This window comes from Triplophysa dalaica, chromosome 7 (assembly GCF_015846415.1).
Source record: "Triplophysa dalaica isolate WHDGS20190420 chromosome 7, ASM1584641v1, whole genome shotgun sequence".
NCBI classification, from domain to species: Eukaryota; Metazoa; Chordata; class Actinopteri; order Cypriniformes; family Nemacheilidae; genus Triplophysa; species Triplophysa dalaica.
The window spans coordinates 25,246,085-25,265,337 of NC_079548.1; the positions used below are offsets into that span (position 1 = coordinate 25,246,085).

Genomic DNA, 19,253 nt, shown 5'->3' on the forward strand with positions numbered 1-19,253 from the left:
AATTGGCTGTAAAATTGACTCCCGAGCTTTTATTACTTTTATTACTCGCGGCTACCTGCCCTACAATTTGTGCACTTTCATGTAAGCCACTTTGATAAGAAAGAGACCACAGGTATAACTCAGCTTGCATTTACCTATAGATGGTGCAAGTATAACTGAATGTTTTTGAAGACCATGTTCTTATGTAGTTATGTAGTTATTTACGATTATACATTTAACAATTCCCATAAAGAAATGAATCTGTGTTTTGACCAAGAATCAGATGCGCACTGAAATCAGAGGTCTGTGAATCCTTTCTGAACCAACATGTGAACAAAATCAACCACAGAGATCTCAGAACAAGCATTTATGTTTAACAAGAGAATAAACTTTACAGACTTTAGATTTAGAACTTTATGCCCATAACATCAAACTGCAAAGCAGTGAAACAAAAAGACAAACACGCCCTTGTCGTTGATCATTAGAACTATAACATTTGCCCTCAGAGAACTTTGCACAATGGAGATTTTCAGGCTTTTTGAATATTATTAATTTAACATTATTTATTTGACTAAAAGATGCAGATATGTGGGCAACAGAAAGCCGAATAATTCTACATCAAACAACATAAATGTACTGGTATCTTTTATGCCATGTCAAATAGCACTACATCCGAGGGCAAAATGATTTATTCTTACGCACACTGAAGGACCTGTCAATAAAGTAAAAGAGAAACTCGTATGTGCTTGTGACGCAAGAGGTGCTCTGCTCCTGTTGCGCGCGGCTGAATCAAACGCGTGTGCGCGTGGAGAGAGCAGCACCTCTCTAACAGGATCCAGCCAGGTCAGGTCACCTTTGTATAGAGGAAAACACTGACATCCTATTTCTTAGATAATGTAAACAAATATATGCCTACATTTTTGGTAAATTGTGGAAGTTTAGCCAAACAAAATTTGAGCGTCTCTGCGAAAGAGAATTGCGCATTGTGCGCGCACCACGGGTATTTACTTGTGCGCTAGTTTACACGCGGATTGGGAATGAAGGTGATGTCTTATTGGTTGTTGATGCTGGATCTCAGACAACGAGACACCGAATTTCTTACCGGTCTGGTTTGAAACAGGAGTTCTGTTATCTGGCGGAGGCGCACCGGTGCATCGCATCTAAGGTAGGCTGGATTTATAAAACTAAGAAACTAAATTAAACGTGTTGGTTCTCTACAGAGAGTTTTGAGTTTCTGATAAGTATTTAAAATGATACAAGTGATTGACAGCTAGACACTTTTAAGAACTTTCATTGCAATAACTCTTTAAACTTATAAAAGAAGCGACACTTGGTAGGGTTTTATCTTATGCATTAAAACAATATAAACTTCTTAAGTCGGTGGAAAGAGCTTATTGTATGTTGCACTTTTTATGCAAAGTGCTTGGCAATTGTTCTGTTGTCATGGTTACACTCTGTGAAACCTCCATCCTCAAACGGATAAACGCTATTAAATTACGCACTGTGCAGCGTTATGAAAATGAAATGTCTATATTAACCCTGGGTGAGGGTTCACGCCACCATGAGGGGCGTCAGACCCCCTAAGATTTTCCTTTTTGTATAGAGTCATTCTTCGCAATGGATGAGATCCCTGCTGAAAAAACAATACAAACTCTAATGGTTTCCATTACAGATAATCATTACGAATGATGATAGTGTAATGTGTTTTGGGTCTACATCCACCACACAACATCCCTCCAATAGAACCCAACACATTACCAGCAGACACCCACAGAGATCATTTTAGTTTCCATTCCAAACCAATACAATTCCCATTACAACCATTAAATTCATGAGAACTTCCGTGACATTTTCCGTTGTTTTGTCCTGCAGGGATGTCCTTTGTCATTGTCTGAGCGAGCACTCATGGTTATTAAATAAACTGTCTGTGTATATTATGGCTGACTGTCATATATGAGCCATGGAAATAGAAGATGTGATGCGTCTCTGACATTTTTCTCACTTAGTGGGTGCTTATTGCACAGAAGCAAAGTTAAATATTCACCGGTACGCTGAAATGCAGACGGTTCATTTGAATTAGCGTCTACAGGACTGTTTGTACTCATAACACTAACATCGTTCCCCTTGTTTCGATTTATGGTTCAGTGGATATCTAAAGCACTCATCTATTTGTGCAACACATAGTGTCTCTCTGTTCTCTTTGCATGCCTCATGTGAAACAAGAGTGCCACTTAAAGTCAAGGTCATACAAAAATATAACTTCAGTAACTTACCTGAAGAGTAAACAACTCAAATGATGTCTTTCTACAGAAGTGATGGGACAAAAATCATATTCTTTTCTCATTTATTCACCATCATGTCGGTACAACACAGATATTTTGAAGAACATTGGGAACCAAAGAAAAAATGAACCCCATTGACTTCCATCGTATGAACACAAAATCACATTTCAGACTTTTCTCAAAATATCTGCTTTTTGGTTTCACTGTATATACAGATCTCTTACCACACAGGGGGGAATAAATGACAGGATTTATATTTCTGGGTGAACTATGGACAATTTAAAATGATATTACAAATACAAAATTATTGAAAAAAAGGTCTTTAAAAATGTGGGGTGTTTAGTTTATTAAATGTATTTGATAAAGGTAAGTTAAACACGCCACTTGTGTTTTTAACAAACATGTTTTTTTGTTTTCATTTTCTTGTTTTCAGCCTCTTGATGACTCCAAAATCAGAAGTTCTTCGCAAAAGCTGATTGGCGTCCCAAGATGGCAACCCAGGGTCCCATGTGGAACATGTCAACCTTCGGCATCTTAAATCGGTCTGAAATCACCAACGTCACCCTAAACACCAGTGAAAGCTTTCTCTCCGAGGATGAAAGCACCAAAGTCATGGCCGTGATATACCTCGTTGTGTTTGTCCTGGGTTTGACGGGAAACTCTTTAGCTATATTCGTGGTTCTGCGTAACACTAAAATGAAGACGGTCACAAACATGTACATTTTAAATTTAGCGGTAGCCGATGAGCTGTACATCCTGGGACTTCCGTTTCTCACAACCCACAATGTGCTCTCCTATTGGCCGTTCGGCAACTTTCTGTGCCGTATCGTGATGTGGGCAGACTCCATCAGTCAATTCACCAGCACATTCTGTCTGACAGTAATGAGCATTGATCGCTACATGGCCGTGGTGCATCCCATCCGCAGCGCCAGGTGGAGGCGACCCAGCGTTGCCAAGGTGATAAATAGCATGGTGTGGGGGCTATCTTGTGTTCTGACGCTGCCGGTCATTATTTACTCTGACGTTCAGCCCGATCTGAACACCTGCAACATGAGCTGGCCCGAACCGCGTGACGTGTGGTCCACCGCCTTCATCCTCTACACTGCCGTCTTGGGCTTCTTCTGCCCTTTGCTGGTCATCTCGCTTTGTTACCTGCTCATCGTGGTGAAGGTGAAGTCGGCCGGGGCGCGGGCCGGGCTCTCCAAACGTCGCAGATCAGAGAGGAAGGTCACGAGGATGGTAGTGATCATAGTAGTGGTGTTCGTCCTGTGCTGGTTGCCATTTTTCATCCTCAACATCATCAACCTGATCCAGACTCTGCCGGAGAACAACCTCGTCACTGGCGTCTACTTCCTCGCCGTCATCTTGACCTACGTCAACAGCTGTGCCAATCCGCTTCTCTATGGGTTCCTGTCTGATAACTTCAAACAGAGCTTCCAGAAGGTGCTCTGCATCAACAGGGTCAGCGGGGGGGGCGACGGTCGCCTGGGTCACTCGCACCTGAACAGGAGCCGTCAGAATGACAGGTTCTCCTCTCAAAGAAGCTCTGAATACAATGAGCAAATGCAGAGCTATCAAGTAAGGTCATCAACGATAAATCACACAACGTACAACACCTCTCAAATCAAAGGGTGAAAATGATTGTCGCTGTCGGACTGAAAGCTTGTATCTTGAAAACTGCCACTTTACAGGAAAAAAAAAAAAATTAAACAATGTGTTGTAAAAGCTCTTCTCATTAGCTCATAATGGTTAAAAAAACTCATAAACAAACACGAGGGTTCACAATAGTAATGATATATGGAAAAAATCATGAACAAGGGAGATATGAGGTATCAGTCTGACAGTGACGATATATATATATATACTGTATATGTATGTATGTATTAAAAAGACAAGGATTTGAAATCAACCAGGAATAACAATAATTAAATTATATACCATTCATAATATACTATTATACAATACACATTTAAACATATAATATACTGTACAGAAAATACTGTCAAACATGTGTATTGCCTGTCTCACGTGGGTAAGTCTTTAGGGCAGCCTTTAATGTACATCCGAAGATTGTTCAGGATATAAACTATAAATATATACACGTACATATACATACATATAGTATAATTTACAGAAAACACCACCATAAAACCAACATGAATAGAATATACCATGGTCTGTTTGAATACTTGATTCTTATTGGCTGGAAGGTGTGGATTAAAAACAATTAATGCATGGTAGTCCAAGTCGTTTTTTTAATTGGCAAAGGACCATGGTTTACTCGGGATAATCTATGGCTAGCCGTGCATTAAAGATTTTAATGCACTTTGCAGTGAGGTTCTTGGCCTCCACGTCGTGAATCAAAATCCTATAATACACAGCTAGTCGTTGATTATCCTTACATACTGTATAATATACACACTGTTCAACATCTGTATTGACTCTCGGATGAGGTATAGTAGGATTTCCAGTATAATCTTTATAAACATCAACAGTGCTTAACAGCAGAGTGCTTGAGAAGATTTCCACTCAATAAATAACAAATGTTCACTCACTGATGTTTTGTTTCTATTAGACATTTCATTAGTGCTATCACTCAAGAGGAATGAGCTACTATTGATTTCGTTCATAAATGTCAGGCTTATCAGAGCAAACATTATAGTAGAACATCAATAAATCTTAATCAATAAAGCCATCGCACCGTAAACATCAGATTATAAACCACCTGCCTGGCGGTTCATGGAGGCTCGCAATAGTTTCCGGAAGTTACTAGAAACGTATAGAGCTGCGGCTAAACAGACCGACTGTGACAAACTTTTAACCCATTTAAAGACGTAAGTCATTTAATGTATCCACCAGATCCATATAGTCTGCAAACAAACAACATATTGTGGTGGCGTCCCAAGAATATAAAAAAATTGCTCTGGATTGGTTCCACATTTGTGGAATGATCTGCCTGCTGCGGATCAGCAGATTCTGTGGCCATCTTTAAGAATCGGCTGAAAACACATCTCTTCCATCAACACCTGACTGATCAACTCTAACTTCGATCTCTTTTCTACCCTTCATATTAAGAAAATTAATAAAAACTGAGACCAGTTTTATTGCACTTATGCTTCTTCTTTTGTCTTTATATTGTTCCAATTGCTTCCATTGTAAACCCCATTTGTAAGTCGCTTTGTATAAAAGCATCTGCTCAACGACTAAGTGTAAATGTTAACAAAATAAATGAAAGAAATAAAGCATTTAAAGAGAAAAATTATAACTTCCTGGAACTATCTGAAGGCTCAATAAATCACATCACATATGAAAATTTGAACTTGCGTTGTCGCAACTCTCTCTCAATGGCTTTAGTTAACATTATCTCACATGACAAACACTTAATTTGCTGGTGGTTTGAGAATGTGAGTTAAAACTCAAGTCACTGTCATGAACACGCTGATCCAACACAAACCATTTGTTGATGTTTATGGGGGCAGTAGAATGATAAACAGCATTTCTATTCAATAAACACGTTTGTTTACGCATCGACGAATTCCGACATCCATTAAATATTAGAAAAGTCTTTGAAGATTTTGAAGATAGTTGCTTAGAGGTATAATACTTCATATTGTTGTTGTTTTCTGAAATCCTACACAATTTTTATTTTAGACAATTGGTTTGGAGGCCGGGCGCTGTGACAAAACGGAAAACCACCAACCCGAACCACAGGCGCTCAGCCAGTCCATTTAAGAGCTGCATCATGTGTGTGGGAAATCTGAGGGATGGATGCTTAGAACTGTCTTGTTTGGTACGAGCGTGCATCTGGACATTCCTCCATATATGGAGTCCAGCGAAGAAAGAAGTCATTCTCAACCTCTGGACCAAGAGAGGTTGGTAGCTGTTACAGAAAACATTTAGTTGGATCTTTGACAATTGGTGGTGGTTTAACATTCCTGTTAGATTCTCAATGTCTCCAGAATTCCCTGTGGATAAATCTGAGGATATATGAGAAAATACGCATCACTTTAATTTACGTGTCACATCGGATCCAGTTCTGCAGGAGATGACAGATAATGTTTCATTGCAATGACTTCACACATTAATCACGATCTAGACGTCTGGATGGATGGTTGCGTTCAGTTTCAAAACCAAACATGTGTATCTTCATGCGTATTTATCATAGAAACAATTCTGGGTAAGAGTCACATGTCAACAGTCAGATGATTTGCCTTATATGTTGAGCTGTGTATTGTTTATGATGTTGTAATGTTAGGTGTTTTGAATAGAGATCTAGTGAAAGGGTGTCAGGGGTTTCTTTACATAATGCTCACAGTTCTATGGGGATTCAAACACATTTCATTAGTCCATCCTTGTTTGATGAGACATTAACATATCATGACTTGTTTTTTACCTTGACTGTTTTCTAACATGACTGTTTTTCATGTGTTTTAGTAAATATGTATATATTGGAGAGTAGCTATCTAAGCGTTTTATTTTATGTTATAATTTCTGAATGACCTCAACATCACAACAGTTGCAATAGGCGTCTTTTGAGTTTGAGACAGGGTCAAAACGTTGACTTTTCTGTGTTTTAACATTAACAGTACAGACTGATTTACAGTTTAGCCATTTCAACTAATTCTCAACTGTAGCTGAGGGGCAGGTGCAACTAAGAACTCCAGAAAACTTCAAAACAAGGACGTTACAAAGACGACAACACACTTGACACACCAGCAGTCTAGACAAGACCAGAATCTGTCAGTATTCAGAAAGTGGACTTTAGCACTGAGTTTAACATTAACATTTCATATAAATAATACTGGAATCTACAGAGAAAACCGGCTCTCTGCTTCCAAGAAGACATTTTTACCAAAATCTAAACGCCCATTCACATCAGGAACAGATATATTAGCATCCACACCGACGGACATTGTTTTCTTATGTTTATTCTAAAATGAACAAATCCAACTGTTGGCTTAAATGAACCTAGAATATGTCCACATTTGACTCAACCATCGGTTAAAAAATATCAAAGCTTTTTATCCCTAAGGAAAAGAGACATGAAATTCACATGTGCAAAAACCTGTGATCAGATGTGAAATGTGTTTTTTTCGAACATTTTGGGGGGAATTCCATGTGAACCTATTGGGTCACATGTAAAAACCTGTTCGACCTAATTTTGCCAAGTGGTCGATGTCCTCAGAGCAACATATTTTGTTGACCTGATGACATCATTTTTATATATAAAACCCAAAACAAACCCCAACACTAACCATAACTTACCCCTAAAATCAGAGGGAAATGATAAGTGAAATAAAATGGTCTAGAAGTAGCTGGTTGGAAGATTGAACTTTAAAAAAATTGTTAACTTATTTCTGAAAGCTGATTGGTTGATGTATATGTTGTCCCAGGGTCAACATGATGTTGCTTTAAGGATATCAAGTACTTGGCAAAAACAGGAGAGCCTAAAATCCTAAAATGGGAATCACATGTGTTGTGATATGTCTCCGCATGTGATCACATGTTCTTCATATGTCAACACATGTTGCACATGTCATCCCATGGGTTTAACATGAGATTCCCCAAAAATGTGAAATTCATGTCTTTTCTGCAAGGGATGGTGTTTACTGTAAATGTGCACACTCTTTATTTCAGTATGTTTTTTGATTGGCTCATTTGGCTTTCAAATTTTCATCAACTAGAACTAAACAAAGAACCCTGAAAGTGACCCCAACAATATGGACCCTCTGTATTGTTATAGTTGTGGTGTGTACTGTGGTGCTATTCTCTTGAATTCAGAATGATTTTTAAATCTTTATCTTTATAGTTGTTGTTCTTGCCGTGCATGGGCGTTAAGGTAGAATTGCAGTATCCCATGACGCATCACAACACGCTCCGTCTGGGGTGTGAAATTCCTCCAAATCGGTTCAAAACGTGCTCTCCTTAACATTCGTTCGGAAATGCGCTTTCGGTGACAACTAAAGAAATTTGAGTCTTTCATGAGATTAAATGTTCTGCTGTTGCTCTGATTCAGCCAATCAGCAGAACGATTCAGAAAGCCAGACAAGACCTTTCATGAGCTTTCCGAAACGCTACACTCATGGGATTCAGAGCCATCTACCCATAAACAACCACCCAGCAACAGGCTTCAACAACTCACTTTCACCATCACTGTTGCACTTTGCACACTATAAATTTCAGCCCGTAAGCACATTCTTGTGCATCTACACATATTCAAACACTTTCCCTTTTACATTTTATTTTATACATATTCTCTAAAGAAAATTTAGAAAATATATAACTCTCAAATGTAAACGTGATGCAGTCACAATACAACATTACAGTTTTAGCATCAACAGGTCACAGGAGTGTGTTTTGAGTTCAGTCGCATGTTTACAGACGGACCAGCTACCTTGAGTTGACTTGTTAATGTTAGAAAGACCAGTTTTCCATGCACAGCCATGACAGTTGCCTCATCCACACGTTACTTCTCTCTCTCTCCTCTGTTTCGCTCTACCCTCATATTCACACTGTTTACTGACAAACTCAGGGCGCAGGAGCCTGCAGGTGTCTGCCGTGCAGGTGACACCTGTCTTTTATCTCTACATCCAACCTTACAAACTGTCAATGTCAAACCAGAGGACATTCCCCAGCATGCACTGGGACATAAAATCCATCTGTTCTAAATATTCAAGTTTGGTTTGTTTGCATGGACATGCTGTATATGAAATATGGGCGAGATAAGAAATTTTTTGTTGGTCGTTATAAGAGATCAAATTCATGTCATTTACAATATCTATCCAAAAAACGACATATGCTTTGGTATTGGTTCGATATCAAGAAAACAAACATAGTACAGATAAAACTTTAAGTCTGAATGCACTGTAAGTTGCTTGTAGTCGTATATATATGATTCATTATTAATATTATTAAATAATACATTTCCATATATTGGAACCTAGTGCATAATTTTCAATATATGAAACTCATCCAATTTCTAAGCAAAATATTCTAATATATTAACAATTATTACTCTTACAGTATTATTATTCTAAACATTTCAAATATATATGCAGTTATTGATTATATTAATGTATTAGTTATTCGTTGTTGTTTGCATGAGGGATATTAAATTTCACTATGAATAAATCTGCATGATGTGTTGATGTGTGTCGTCCTGCAGTGACATCATCGCCGCAACATTGCTCTGCGGTCAGCAAAACAATTACAGAAGATAAACAAACACACACTGAACCACAGTTCACACTGAGCAAAGAAAACACACAAAAAGCAGAAACGCTGAAATCCTATTAAAACTTGTGAGCTGTATCACGACAATAAATCATTAACTTTTAAAGTCTGTGTGACCTCCAGCTATATTAAATGTGTCCTTTGTGAAGTTCACCTATGGGAGTGGACGAGGAAACGCCCATCTAGAAGAGATTGTTTTCTGTCACCTGAACCCGCTGAGAATGGAAAAGGCACTTTCTGTTTAAATTGGCCGGTTTAGCGAGGCGTTAAACTCTATTGGTAAGGGTTTATGAGTCAATTCAATTTCAGGTGCCATTAAACAAATAAGGCTTTTAAATGCCCTTCATTTAATTGGAATAGAAATGGGATTGTGGGTTATTTCAGAAAGCTGTTAGGAAATTGTGTTGGTCTGAAAAGGAAATAAATATATGGCGGACGCATCATTGACCTAGTCCCTTTCAAATGGCCGTTTATAGGGATAGTTCACCCAAAAACGATAAATTGTCATATTTACTCGCCCTCAGATTGTTACAAACATGTGTACATTTCTTTGTTCTGCTAAACACAAAAGAAGATATTTGGAAGAATGTTAGTAACTGAGCCTAGTAGGGAATTCAACTTGCTCGGTTACTCGCATTCTTCCAAATATCTTCATTCCAATGGGAATCAATGGGGGATGAGATTTGCTGAGATACTGCCATTCTTTCAAAGAAATGTATTCATGGTGGAAACAATCTGAGGGCAAGTTAATTGATGACAGGATTTTAATTTTTGGGGCAACTATCCCTTTAACAATTCATGTTCAGCATCTGAACTAAATGGTGCCAGATTCATAGAGAACTTCACAATAACCAACATCTGTGTTTTTTTGCATTCAGAACAGAAGATATACTGTATAATGTAAATAAGGACACAACACAAGCAAATCTAAGGACATCTTCAGAATCTTAAAACGAACGAAATATGTCTCTGACAAAAACAACACCATTACACAAGGGACATTATCAGCAGGCTTTAATGGCTGTGATTATGAAAATGGTTCTGAGAAATCGTTCCTGTTTTGAACTCAAAGCCATTAAAGCAAAATGGAAAATACCTGGAAAACCTGAATAAGCAGCGCTGTGGTCAGGTGACTTGACCTTAATGCCTCAAGAAATTGTTCAATTATAGTTGTCTAGTGCAGCCAATCTATGGAAAAGTTTAAATAATGAAGAGAAAAACAGACATTCAATCACATTAACAAAGTACAAAAAGTACACAAAGTGGATAGTTATATTATAGCCAAATGCAAAACAATAACAAACTCAATGACAGCAGGTCACTATTTGTTTCGTACATAAAATGTAACACAAATAAATGCGTCCATTAATTTATTATTATTACTTTATAAGTCCCTTAAGGGATATTTGTTTTAGGCAACACAGATGAAGGTAAACCTCAACAACAATTTGTGTTGTAGCTGAGCATACAGAACTGTAAGCAGAAAAATGTGTTGTATGTAATCATATACCTTACCAAGACCAGAACACAAAATATTGGTTTAATGTCATGTTTTTATTGCTTATACGAAACGTCAAATGTTCGAGATATGAATCAGAATATATGCATAAACTATTCTTTAGTGAGTTTAAAATGCATTATAATGATCATGTGATCAACACAAGTGTGAAAAATTAGCTGCCCACAACAAGTGGGGACATCGACATCTAGTGGCCGAAAGTGGAATAACTTTTCCTTTTTTTCCCCATTAAAATAAGTGTTTTAGTTTTTTGACAAGCTTTTTCAAACTTTTAAGCTGCTTTAATTTTTATTTTAGTATTACTATATAAATATACAAAATCATAAAGAATTTTCTTGAACTGTTGACCACTGTGTGGCCCATGTGTCAAGGCATATTTCTACATAGACTACTCGAAGTATTACACTTAGAAAATAAAATTTAAACGTGACTAAAGCATTGTTGTGATGGATCCTGGATTTCATACTACAACACACTAAAAACCAGAATGCTAGAGCAAGTCTTCTAAAAAAAGACAAACACATCACACTTAATCACGAGGGGAAGGACATCTGAATTGTTTTTGGGATTGTTTTGATTCGGGCAAAATACAATTAATAAATATGTTCATCAAGTAAACTCAGAAAGTATCTGTTTTTAACTTATTATATGATGTTGTTTAATACATTCTTAGGATAAGATGAATTTTCCCTACATCAATCTTAAAGCAGGTTAAAACATCAAGAAATAAAATGTTCTAGTGTTTCTCAAGTTCTTTGAGATCAGATTTAAAACAAAAAACTGATACACAGTCATTACACAACCGATAATCTCTACAACACATTTTGGTTCCCTCAACGTGGACGATTCTACGTCAACTCACTTGGAGATGCAAAGATATTCAAACAAGTTAGTATGTTGCTCAAAACACACGGCACAACAAGAAAACTAAATATGTGCGTTTTTTCCAATGTCCCGCAAACTGTGTGTTTCTTAGCTACATTTACTGTATGTGTGTTACACAAGCCACTGAAGACCTGAAATAGATAATTAAATAGCCAAAAAAGCATCTTTGTTCATCTCAGAGATGAAAGTGATAACCAGAACAACAAGAGAAACGTTTAAACTATTTTAAGGCATTTTGATGGATGGATGTATTTATACAATTAGATTTATATCTATATACTTACAGAATATCTACAGTAAATATGAAGCATCTCAGAGCAATGGTTGACTGTTAAAACTCTCTATGAAACTGTGTTTCTAACTCGTCCATTAAAGCACTACCAATAAATATATTAAGGACTACATTTAAAAAGTGAACTTCACTAATTGAATCGCCGGTTGGCTGGCATTCTGACCCATCCCCAGGAAGTGTATATATGGTACGGATCCCATCTCCTCCCATTTTTTGGCATCTTTTCGTCCACTCTTCTACATTTCACACACACCCATTGATCCACCTGAAGTCCCCGATTCTTCTGATCTCCAAAGAGGAACCGCATCGACCTCAACTATCTCACTCAACCATCAGTCCTGTAGGTAAGTGTTTATCAGTCAAAGACAGAAAGGATATAAAGGGATATAGAATCATGAATGTGTTTTTAATTTGGTAAAAATGTTGTTAACAGAACGTCAATTAAACAGAGAGGTACAGATGCTAGGTTCTACTGCACATCACATCTGGAGGGCATTCATTTTTGACCATTCTTCATATAATAATTATGCCTCTGCTTTGACTGTATGATGAAAATAAGGAAAAATAATTTAGGGCGATGTGATGTCACTCTACACAGTGTATTTAGAATTGTGATGTAACAGATTCAGCTTAAAAAAAGAGAGTCTTTCGTCAGTGGAACACAAAAGAAGATATTTTGAGAAATGGTCATACAATGGAAGTCAATGGGGTTCTATGTTGTTTGGTTATCAACGTTTTTCAAAATATCTTCCTTTATGTTCTGGAGAAGACAAAAATCATACCGGTTTAAAAATACTTTGGTGAACTATCACTTTAGTAAATCTAGATCTGCTTCTCCGTACTTGTCACACGGGCAGTACACTAAAACATTTACAATACACCTGTCGTGCCCTTTAACATAGTATACAACGTAAAAAATATACCCTTTTTAGATTTCCAGTTGATGTTAAAGGTTCGGTCAAACTGACAGAATAAAAATGTAATTTCTGACAGAAACCACACAAAATAAATGAAGCTATTCTTCCATTTGACAAAGGAGCAAACATCTCGATAGTTTTAGGCACGCGATGACCTTCGCTCATTGTAATTGTAAATAAGGTGAAAAGTGAAATTCAAACAATCTTAATGTGTTCGGAAATACCTGGATTTGACTTTCAAATGGAGGAGGGAAGTCTTCAGACTTGGTTGTTACAGGCGACATCGTGTCTTCAGTTCCTGGTCCTGATGAGGCTGTGGTTTCCATGAGCAAAAGGAAAAGTCCTCTACAAACAGAAAGTTTCCATGTCGGAATGAAATTTGGCTGCACTGTGGAGATTTGAATACGTCTTGACAACATTTTTTTGACATTTGCATTGGGGCGCAAGCACGCAGCCGGAGTCTAGTACACTTTTAAGTTGAGATGAGAAACAGCGGATGTCCCCTGTAACGTGCCATAAATCCGATTAGATGATATAGGAATACATTTATTGTGATTTTGTAATAATTGTACTGTTTCCTTACCTAAGACTATGGATAAAGGCATGGATGATGATCTGGATGATTTGGAAGAGGTGGAATATTTGGAGGACATGGAGGACGCTGAAGTCCCGGAGAGTGCCCCACCGTACCCAGGTCATCCGGTAGATTATGGAGGAAAAGACGCGAGCCAGAATGAACTGGAAATCCAGGCACCTCCGTATACTGTGAACATGGCATATGCAGCATCCCCAGAGCCGGGCCTCAAAACTGGAGTTCACAATCCGTACTTTCAAGCAGGTAAGATTCTCCCTTATAATCGAAGCCACTTCATAATCGCAGCTGGATTTCTATTATGTGGTGGAATCAAAGCATTCTGATCACTTACTTGTATAAATAAAATCACAACGTTTATACAAACACACCCAGAAGAACTATGAAATATAACACAATGATAGACACTTTATGATGAGAATTTATAATCACACTTCAGAATGAAGAATAACTTTTGACATTGTGCTGGAAGGAACCTGGATTTATTTAATGCCAATGTTCACATACTTATTCATCCCACACGGCCATGTTCATAAGGTTTGTTCAGGAAAGACAATTTATGCAGAAATGCATTGTAAATGCAAGGGATTTACATAACTTTTCCCTAAATTCTGGGAGGAGGAACGAGGCCTTTAGTCGGAGTCATCACACTGCAGACATCTGTATCCATAAAACTTATTCTGATATGAACTTATTTAAATGTTGTGACCGCAATTGACAGCATATCTGTGTTTGTTGTATTTGAGTAAAACACAGACGTGTTTCAAGTTGCTTGGAATGCAGTGTTTGTGTTTGTTGTTGTAGAGTAAAACAGCAGTCATGTTTCCAGACATTTTAAATACAGGGTTGGTGTTTAATCGGAGTAAAAATCATTCAGTAGTTGGTGTTTATTAGGGTACTCATGATTTTAAAGCAATGCTTCCCAAAATGTGGCCTGTGGCCCTCTGGTGGACTCTAGCGGTATAGCAGGAGGAGAGGATTTAGATGAGTCAAAATATAATACATTTGATTAAACATTAAAATATTAGTTTTACTGACAATGTAGCTTCCGTAACAAACCTTTCTGTAATTTGTAAATAGGATACGATGTTATGGATTACACACACAATATTTGAAGAGATTGGTTCCAATACGAGATAACTCTGATTTATACATTTTTAAAAAATCATGTTTTTGTTGGAACATTCCAATTAATATAAATCAAACTGCAGTTGGTTTGTTTTGATTTTAGTCATAATAACTTATATAATACAGCTAACTTACACAATAAAACACAATAAAAACATCATAACATAATAAAAAACATGATTTTTTTAAGCAAAGTTATTTGTTATCTCATTTTGGAAGCTTTATTTGTATAATCATCTTCACCAGAATCTGTTGTATATTGTTCCATAGTGCAATATAACAATTATAAATACTATAATATACTATAGATTTAACCCTTTCAAGCATAGTGGACACTTACAGTATCTCTTAAGTTCAAAACAAAATGCATATTGTTCACTCAAGTGAATCTGAAAACATCATTAAAATTAATAAATGTTTTTAAAATATAAAATGTTATTTATCATAGTAAACCGGTAAACGGCGGTATACTTTAAAGGAGTAGTTCACCTTCAAAATGAAAACTGTCTCATCATTTATTCCCTCGCCTGTCATTTCAAACCTGTATGACTTTCCTTCTTTCGCAGAACAAAAAAGAAGATATTTTGTAGAATGTTGTTAAAAGCCCCCGATTCACTTGAAATGATTACAATAGTAGTGAATGAGGGGTTGTGCTATTCTGTCACCACATTTTTTCAATATATCTTCTTTTATATTCTGCAGAAGAAAGAAAGTTATGCAGGTTTGTGTTCAATGCGGGTGTTTTGAATTTTAACAATTTTTATTTCGGTTTCTAAAGGTCCAAACCCCGGGATGTACCCTCAGGCTGCCGGTAAGATATGGTCTTCATATATCCAAGCTTCAAAAACATGCACTACTATTGTGAGTAAAGCAGCAGTAAAGCAGTGTTTTCTAATGGATGTTTCAATCTGTTTTCAACAGGTCCAAACCCAGGGATGTACCCTCAGGTTTCCGGTAAGTTATAATTGTCATATTTCAATCTCAAATATTTAATTTAGTGTCCAAGGTCCAAAAACATATATTCAATAATGAGAGTAAAGCAGAAGTACTGCTTATTGATGGATGTCCAAATCTGTTTCTAAAGGTCCAAACCCTGGAATGTACCCTCAGGTTGCCGGTAAGTTATGATCTCCAATTATCAATTGCAAGCGTTTATTTTCATTCATCAATGAATTCATCATACCGTCAATTTAAAGTCTAAAAAACTACAACTTCCCTTTTGTCATAGGTCCAAACCCTGGGATGTACCCTCCTGCCATGGGTAAGTTAAAGTCTTCAGCTAACACTCTCAAACATACAGTCAAGTATAATACTTCAATATGTGCAGCAATACTGCATTATGTTTAAAATAATGTTTTGAAATATTTTTCTAAAGGTCAAAACCCAGGGATGTACCCTCAACCTATGAGTAAGTTACAAGTTTCAACTATCAAACACTTGGCTCAGTTCACTCTTAAAAAGAGATGCTTCAAAAAGTCATTCGACGCCGTAGAAGAACGATTTGGTTCCATCAAGAACCTTTAACATCTGAAGAACCTTTCTGTTTCACAAAAGGTCCTTTGTGGCGAAAAAGGTTCTTCAGATTATAAAAAAGTAATAGAGGAGGTTCTTTAAATAACCTTTGACTGAATGGCTCTTTGAGGAACCAAAAATGGTTCTTCTTTGGGATCACTGCTGTGCAGAACCTTTTAAGCACCTTAAAAATCATTGATAGGGTTCATGCTCAAAGTGTCAAAAAACATAACTTATTTTCATTAAACAAACATTATTTTACAGAAAGATTATTTTATAATGTGAATTACTTTTCATATTTTTTATTTTTAAATATATATATATATATATTTTAAATAATCATATAAACTGTGAGTTTATATCACGCTGTAAGAGTCGGGGTCATAGGCAGTTCTCTGACCTTTGGCGCTGTTGCCCATCGGGTGACCCGGGTTCGATTCCCGTCTCATGGTCCTTTCCCGAACCAACCGCCTTCTTTCTCTCCCACTTTGCTTCCTGTCCCCTCTCTCACTTTACTATACTAATAAAGCAAGAATGCCAAAATTAAATCTTAAAAAAAAAACGGATAAAGTACTTCCTGAAAATTACCAGGACATTTCCGTTAATGCTAAAATGTAATAAAATGCATTGTAAAATGTAAAATACACTGTAAAAAATGAATACGGAAAATATACAATAAGTATATTATGACCTATTTATAGAGTGCATAATCTATACCAAAGATTGTAAATATTGCATTTGTAAATATGGTTCTAGTTGTGTTCAAACAGTGATGTGTTTGTGTTTTCCTTCATTACAGCTATGACAAACTCAAGGGTACTTCCAAGCCTGCGTGATCATCCTGGTCATACCATGTGCCCTCACTGTAAACATCAAGTGATCACCATCACAGACTACTACTCTGGACTCATGGCTTGGCTTGCATGCGGCTGTCTCGCCCTCGTTGGGTAAAACTGAACCTCCTGAGTCCTTCCAATACTATCAGATAAAATCTTATATTGTTTTCAGTAGGACACTATGTGTTATACGCCACAGGAATATTTATATATTTCTAAACGAAGGATTACTAAAACGAGAAGAGACAGGTGATTCTCATGTGTCTTCTGCAGGTGTTGGCCGTGCTGTATCGCACCATTCTGGATGGATTCTTGTAAAGACGTGGAGCATCGCTGCCCTAACTGCAACAAGGTCCTGTCGTTCTACAAGCGCCTGTGATGTGTATCACAACACGGCCTGCGTGCAAGTTTGAGACCTATGATTTCAATAGGATCTAATGGGCATAGACATAGATATTTCAAATTAAATTCACATTCGTTGTAATTAAAAAAAAATCATATTTATATTAATAACTTAATGAATTCAACAATTGTAAAGCAAGCAGCGAGTTTACATCCATGATATTTATGCGACAAGTCTAGCTGTGAAACTTTAAATATAGGCAACTATGTCTATATGAACTATATCAGTAAATTCTAAGATTGAAACGTCTGACTTTTCCTTAAAAGATGAACAACAACCGTTTCAAGCTTCTATTTAAAGCAGTCTCATATATTGTGCCTTATGGGATGATTGTTATGTTCATTGTCTCGTAACTTGAAGGTTAACATGTTAATTAACTTGGCTTTTTGGGCATCCTCATAAAATGTTTCATTATATTGCTTTTCTTGGCTAGTCTAAGTTCAATTCGCCTCTTAGCATCAATATCTCATAATAAGCCTGTCTTATGTTATTATCTCAAGGTTTACAGTTGTGATTATCATTAAAATGTATCATATTATTATGTATGGAAGAAAAAGAAGATATATATTCAAGAGAGATTATTCTAGGTAGAGACAAATACTATAGATTTATTTTCTCACCTATAATTTTGTGATTTAAAAATTATTTATCACTATTTATCAGCAGTTTCTTGCCCAAGTGAGACCTGAGGGCATTGTATAATAACCTTGAAATAAAAGTCTGCTGAACAACAACATAGTAGTAGAGACAAAGTAAATCTCCAGGGATTGGAACGAAGCTCTTACATTTGCACTCTGTGTATATAAAATAGTTATAATAAAATGTAAATGGATAAAATTCTTGTGGATGTTCAGTTAATCTAAATATATCCTAACATTGCTGTATTCCTGGGATAGTTTCACCAAAATAAACAAATCTGTCATCATTTACTCACTCTCATGTCTTTTTAAGAAATGCTTCAGTGGTTCTGTGTCCATGCAACAGACGTATATGGGGCCAATGGTATTTGGTGACCGGTGTTCTTCAAAATATTTTCTTTTGCATTCTGCAGAAGAAAGACATTCAGTTTAAAGTGACATGTGGATGAAGAAAGAGGGGATTTTAATTGTTGGGCCTAGTATAATTATAAGAAGTGCTGCAAGTGTTTGCATGCAATATGTATAGGGTACCACCAGATGGCGCACGGAACCACAGTCCCTTTATAGAGAACTTCACATGACAGGATCTTTCTGACAGATACTTTAAAACTCACAAAGTTAATTTCACTTTCAATTGTAGTAAAGGCCAATATGTTATTTGTAAAGATTAACACATATTGAATCATATTCACCAGTAAGTGTGATGTTTATATACATATACTGTATATTTACCTACACTTTGAACTTAAACTCACTGACATACTTCTACATACTTCTACTTATAGTTAAAAAGTAAAAGTACTTTGATATTGTTTGCCCATAAAACAGTCGAGGTGAATGCCAAACTGAAAAATCTTTACTTCCAGCTGAATGTCAAGTATTAAGACATTATAGACATAATAGCGTGACTTTATAATAAGTGAAGAACACTATACAAAAATGATCTTCACTTGACTTTGCTTAGCTGGTATAAATCTAACACGGTAAACAGAAAAAAGTCGTTATCTAAAATGATTTCTTGCAAACAAATCCGAACT

General features: G+C 36.6%; 2 protein-coding genes across 2 annotated transcripts; both read left to right on the forward strand.

The window, feature by feature from the left end:
• The first annotated feature begins 787 nt into the window (after nucleotides 1-787).
• Nucleotides 788-6,714, forward strand: LOC130426899 (somatostatin receptor type 5-like). Its single transcript, XM_056753883.1, has 3 exons — nucleotides 788-1,144; nucleotides 2,695-3,839; nucleotides 5,913-6,714. Exons 2-3 carry the CDS (start codon nucleotides 2,751-2,753, stop codon nucleotides 5,991-5,993), a joined length of 1,170 nt encoding a protein of 389 aa, XP_056609861.1. The 5' UTR covers nucleotides 788-1,144; nucleotides 2,695-2,750; the 3' UTR covers nucleotides 5,994-6,714.
• A 5,724-nt stretch (nucleotides 6,715-12,438) lies between these two features.
• LOC130426678 (lipopolysaccharide-induced tumor necrosis factor-alpha factor homolog) lies at nucleotides 12,439-18,399 on the forward strand. Its single transcript, XM_056753577.1, has 9 exons — nucleotides 12,439-12,530; nucleotides 13,696-13,945; nucleotides 15,606-15,638; nucleotides 15,749-15,781; nucleotides 15,912-15,944; nucleotides 16,056-16,088; nucleotides 16,203-16,235; nucleotides 17,139-17,286; nucleotides 17,449-18,399. Exons 2-9 carry the CDS (start codon nucleotides 13,699-13,701, stop codon nucleotides 17,552-17,554), a joined length of 666 nt encoding a protein of 221 aa, XP_056609555.1. The 5' UTR covers nucleotides 12,439-12,530; nucleotides 13,696-13,698; the 3' UTR covers nucleotides 17,555-18,399.
• Nucleotides 18,400-19,253: the final 854 nt, after the last annotated feature.

Excerpts from the sequence above, each read along its gene's own strand:
- LOC130426678 (XM_056753577.1), top strand. The coding sequence starts at position 13,699 with ATGGATAAAGGCATGGATGATGATCTGGATGATTTGGAAGAGGTGGAA. Across the intron at positions 16,089-16,202 it reads GATGTACCCTCCTGCCATGG|GTCAAAACCCAGGGATGTAC; the intron begins GTAAGTTAAAGT and ends ATTTTTCTAAAG. Across the intron at positions 16,236-17,138 it reads GATGTACCCTCAACCTATGA|CTATGACAAACTCAAGGGTA; the intron begins GTAAGTTACAAG and ends CCTTCATTACAG.
- LOC130426899 (XM_056753883.1), top strand. The coding sequence starts at position 2,751 with ATGGCAACCCAGGGTCCCATGTGGAACATGTCAACCTTCGGCATCTTA. Across the intron at positions 3,840-5,912 it reads AGCAAATGCAGAGCTATCAA|ACAATTGGTTTGGAGGCCGG; the intron begins GTAAGGTCATCA and ends TTTTTATTTTAG.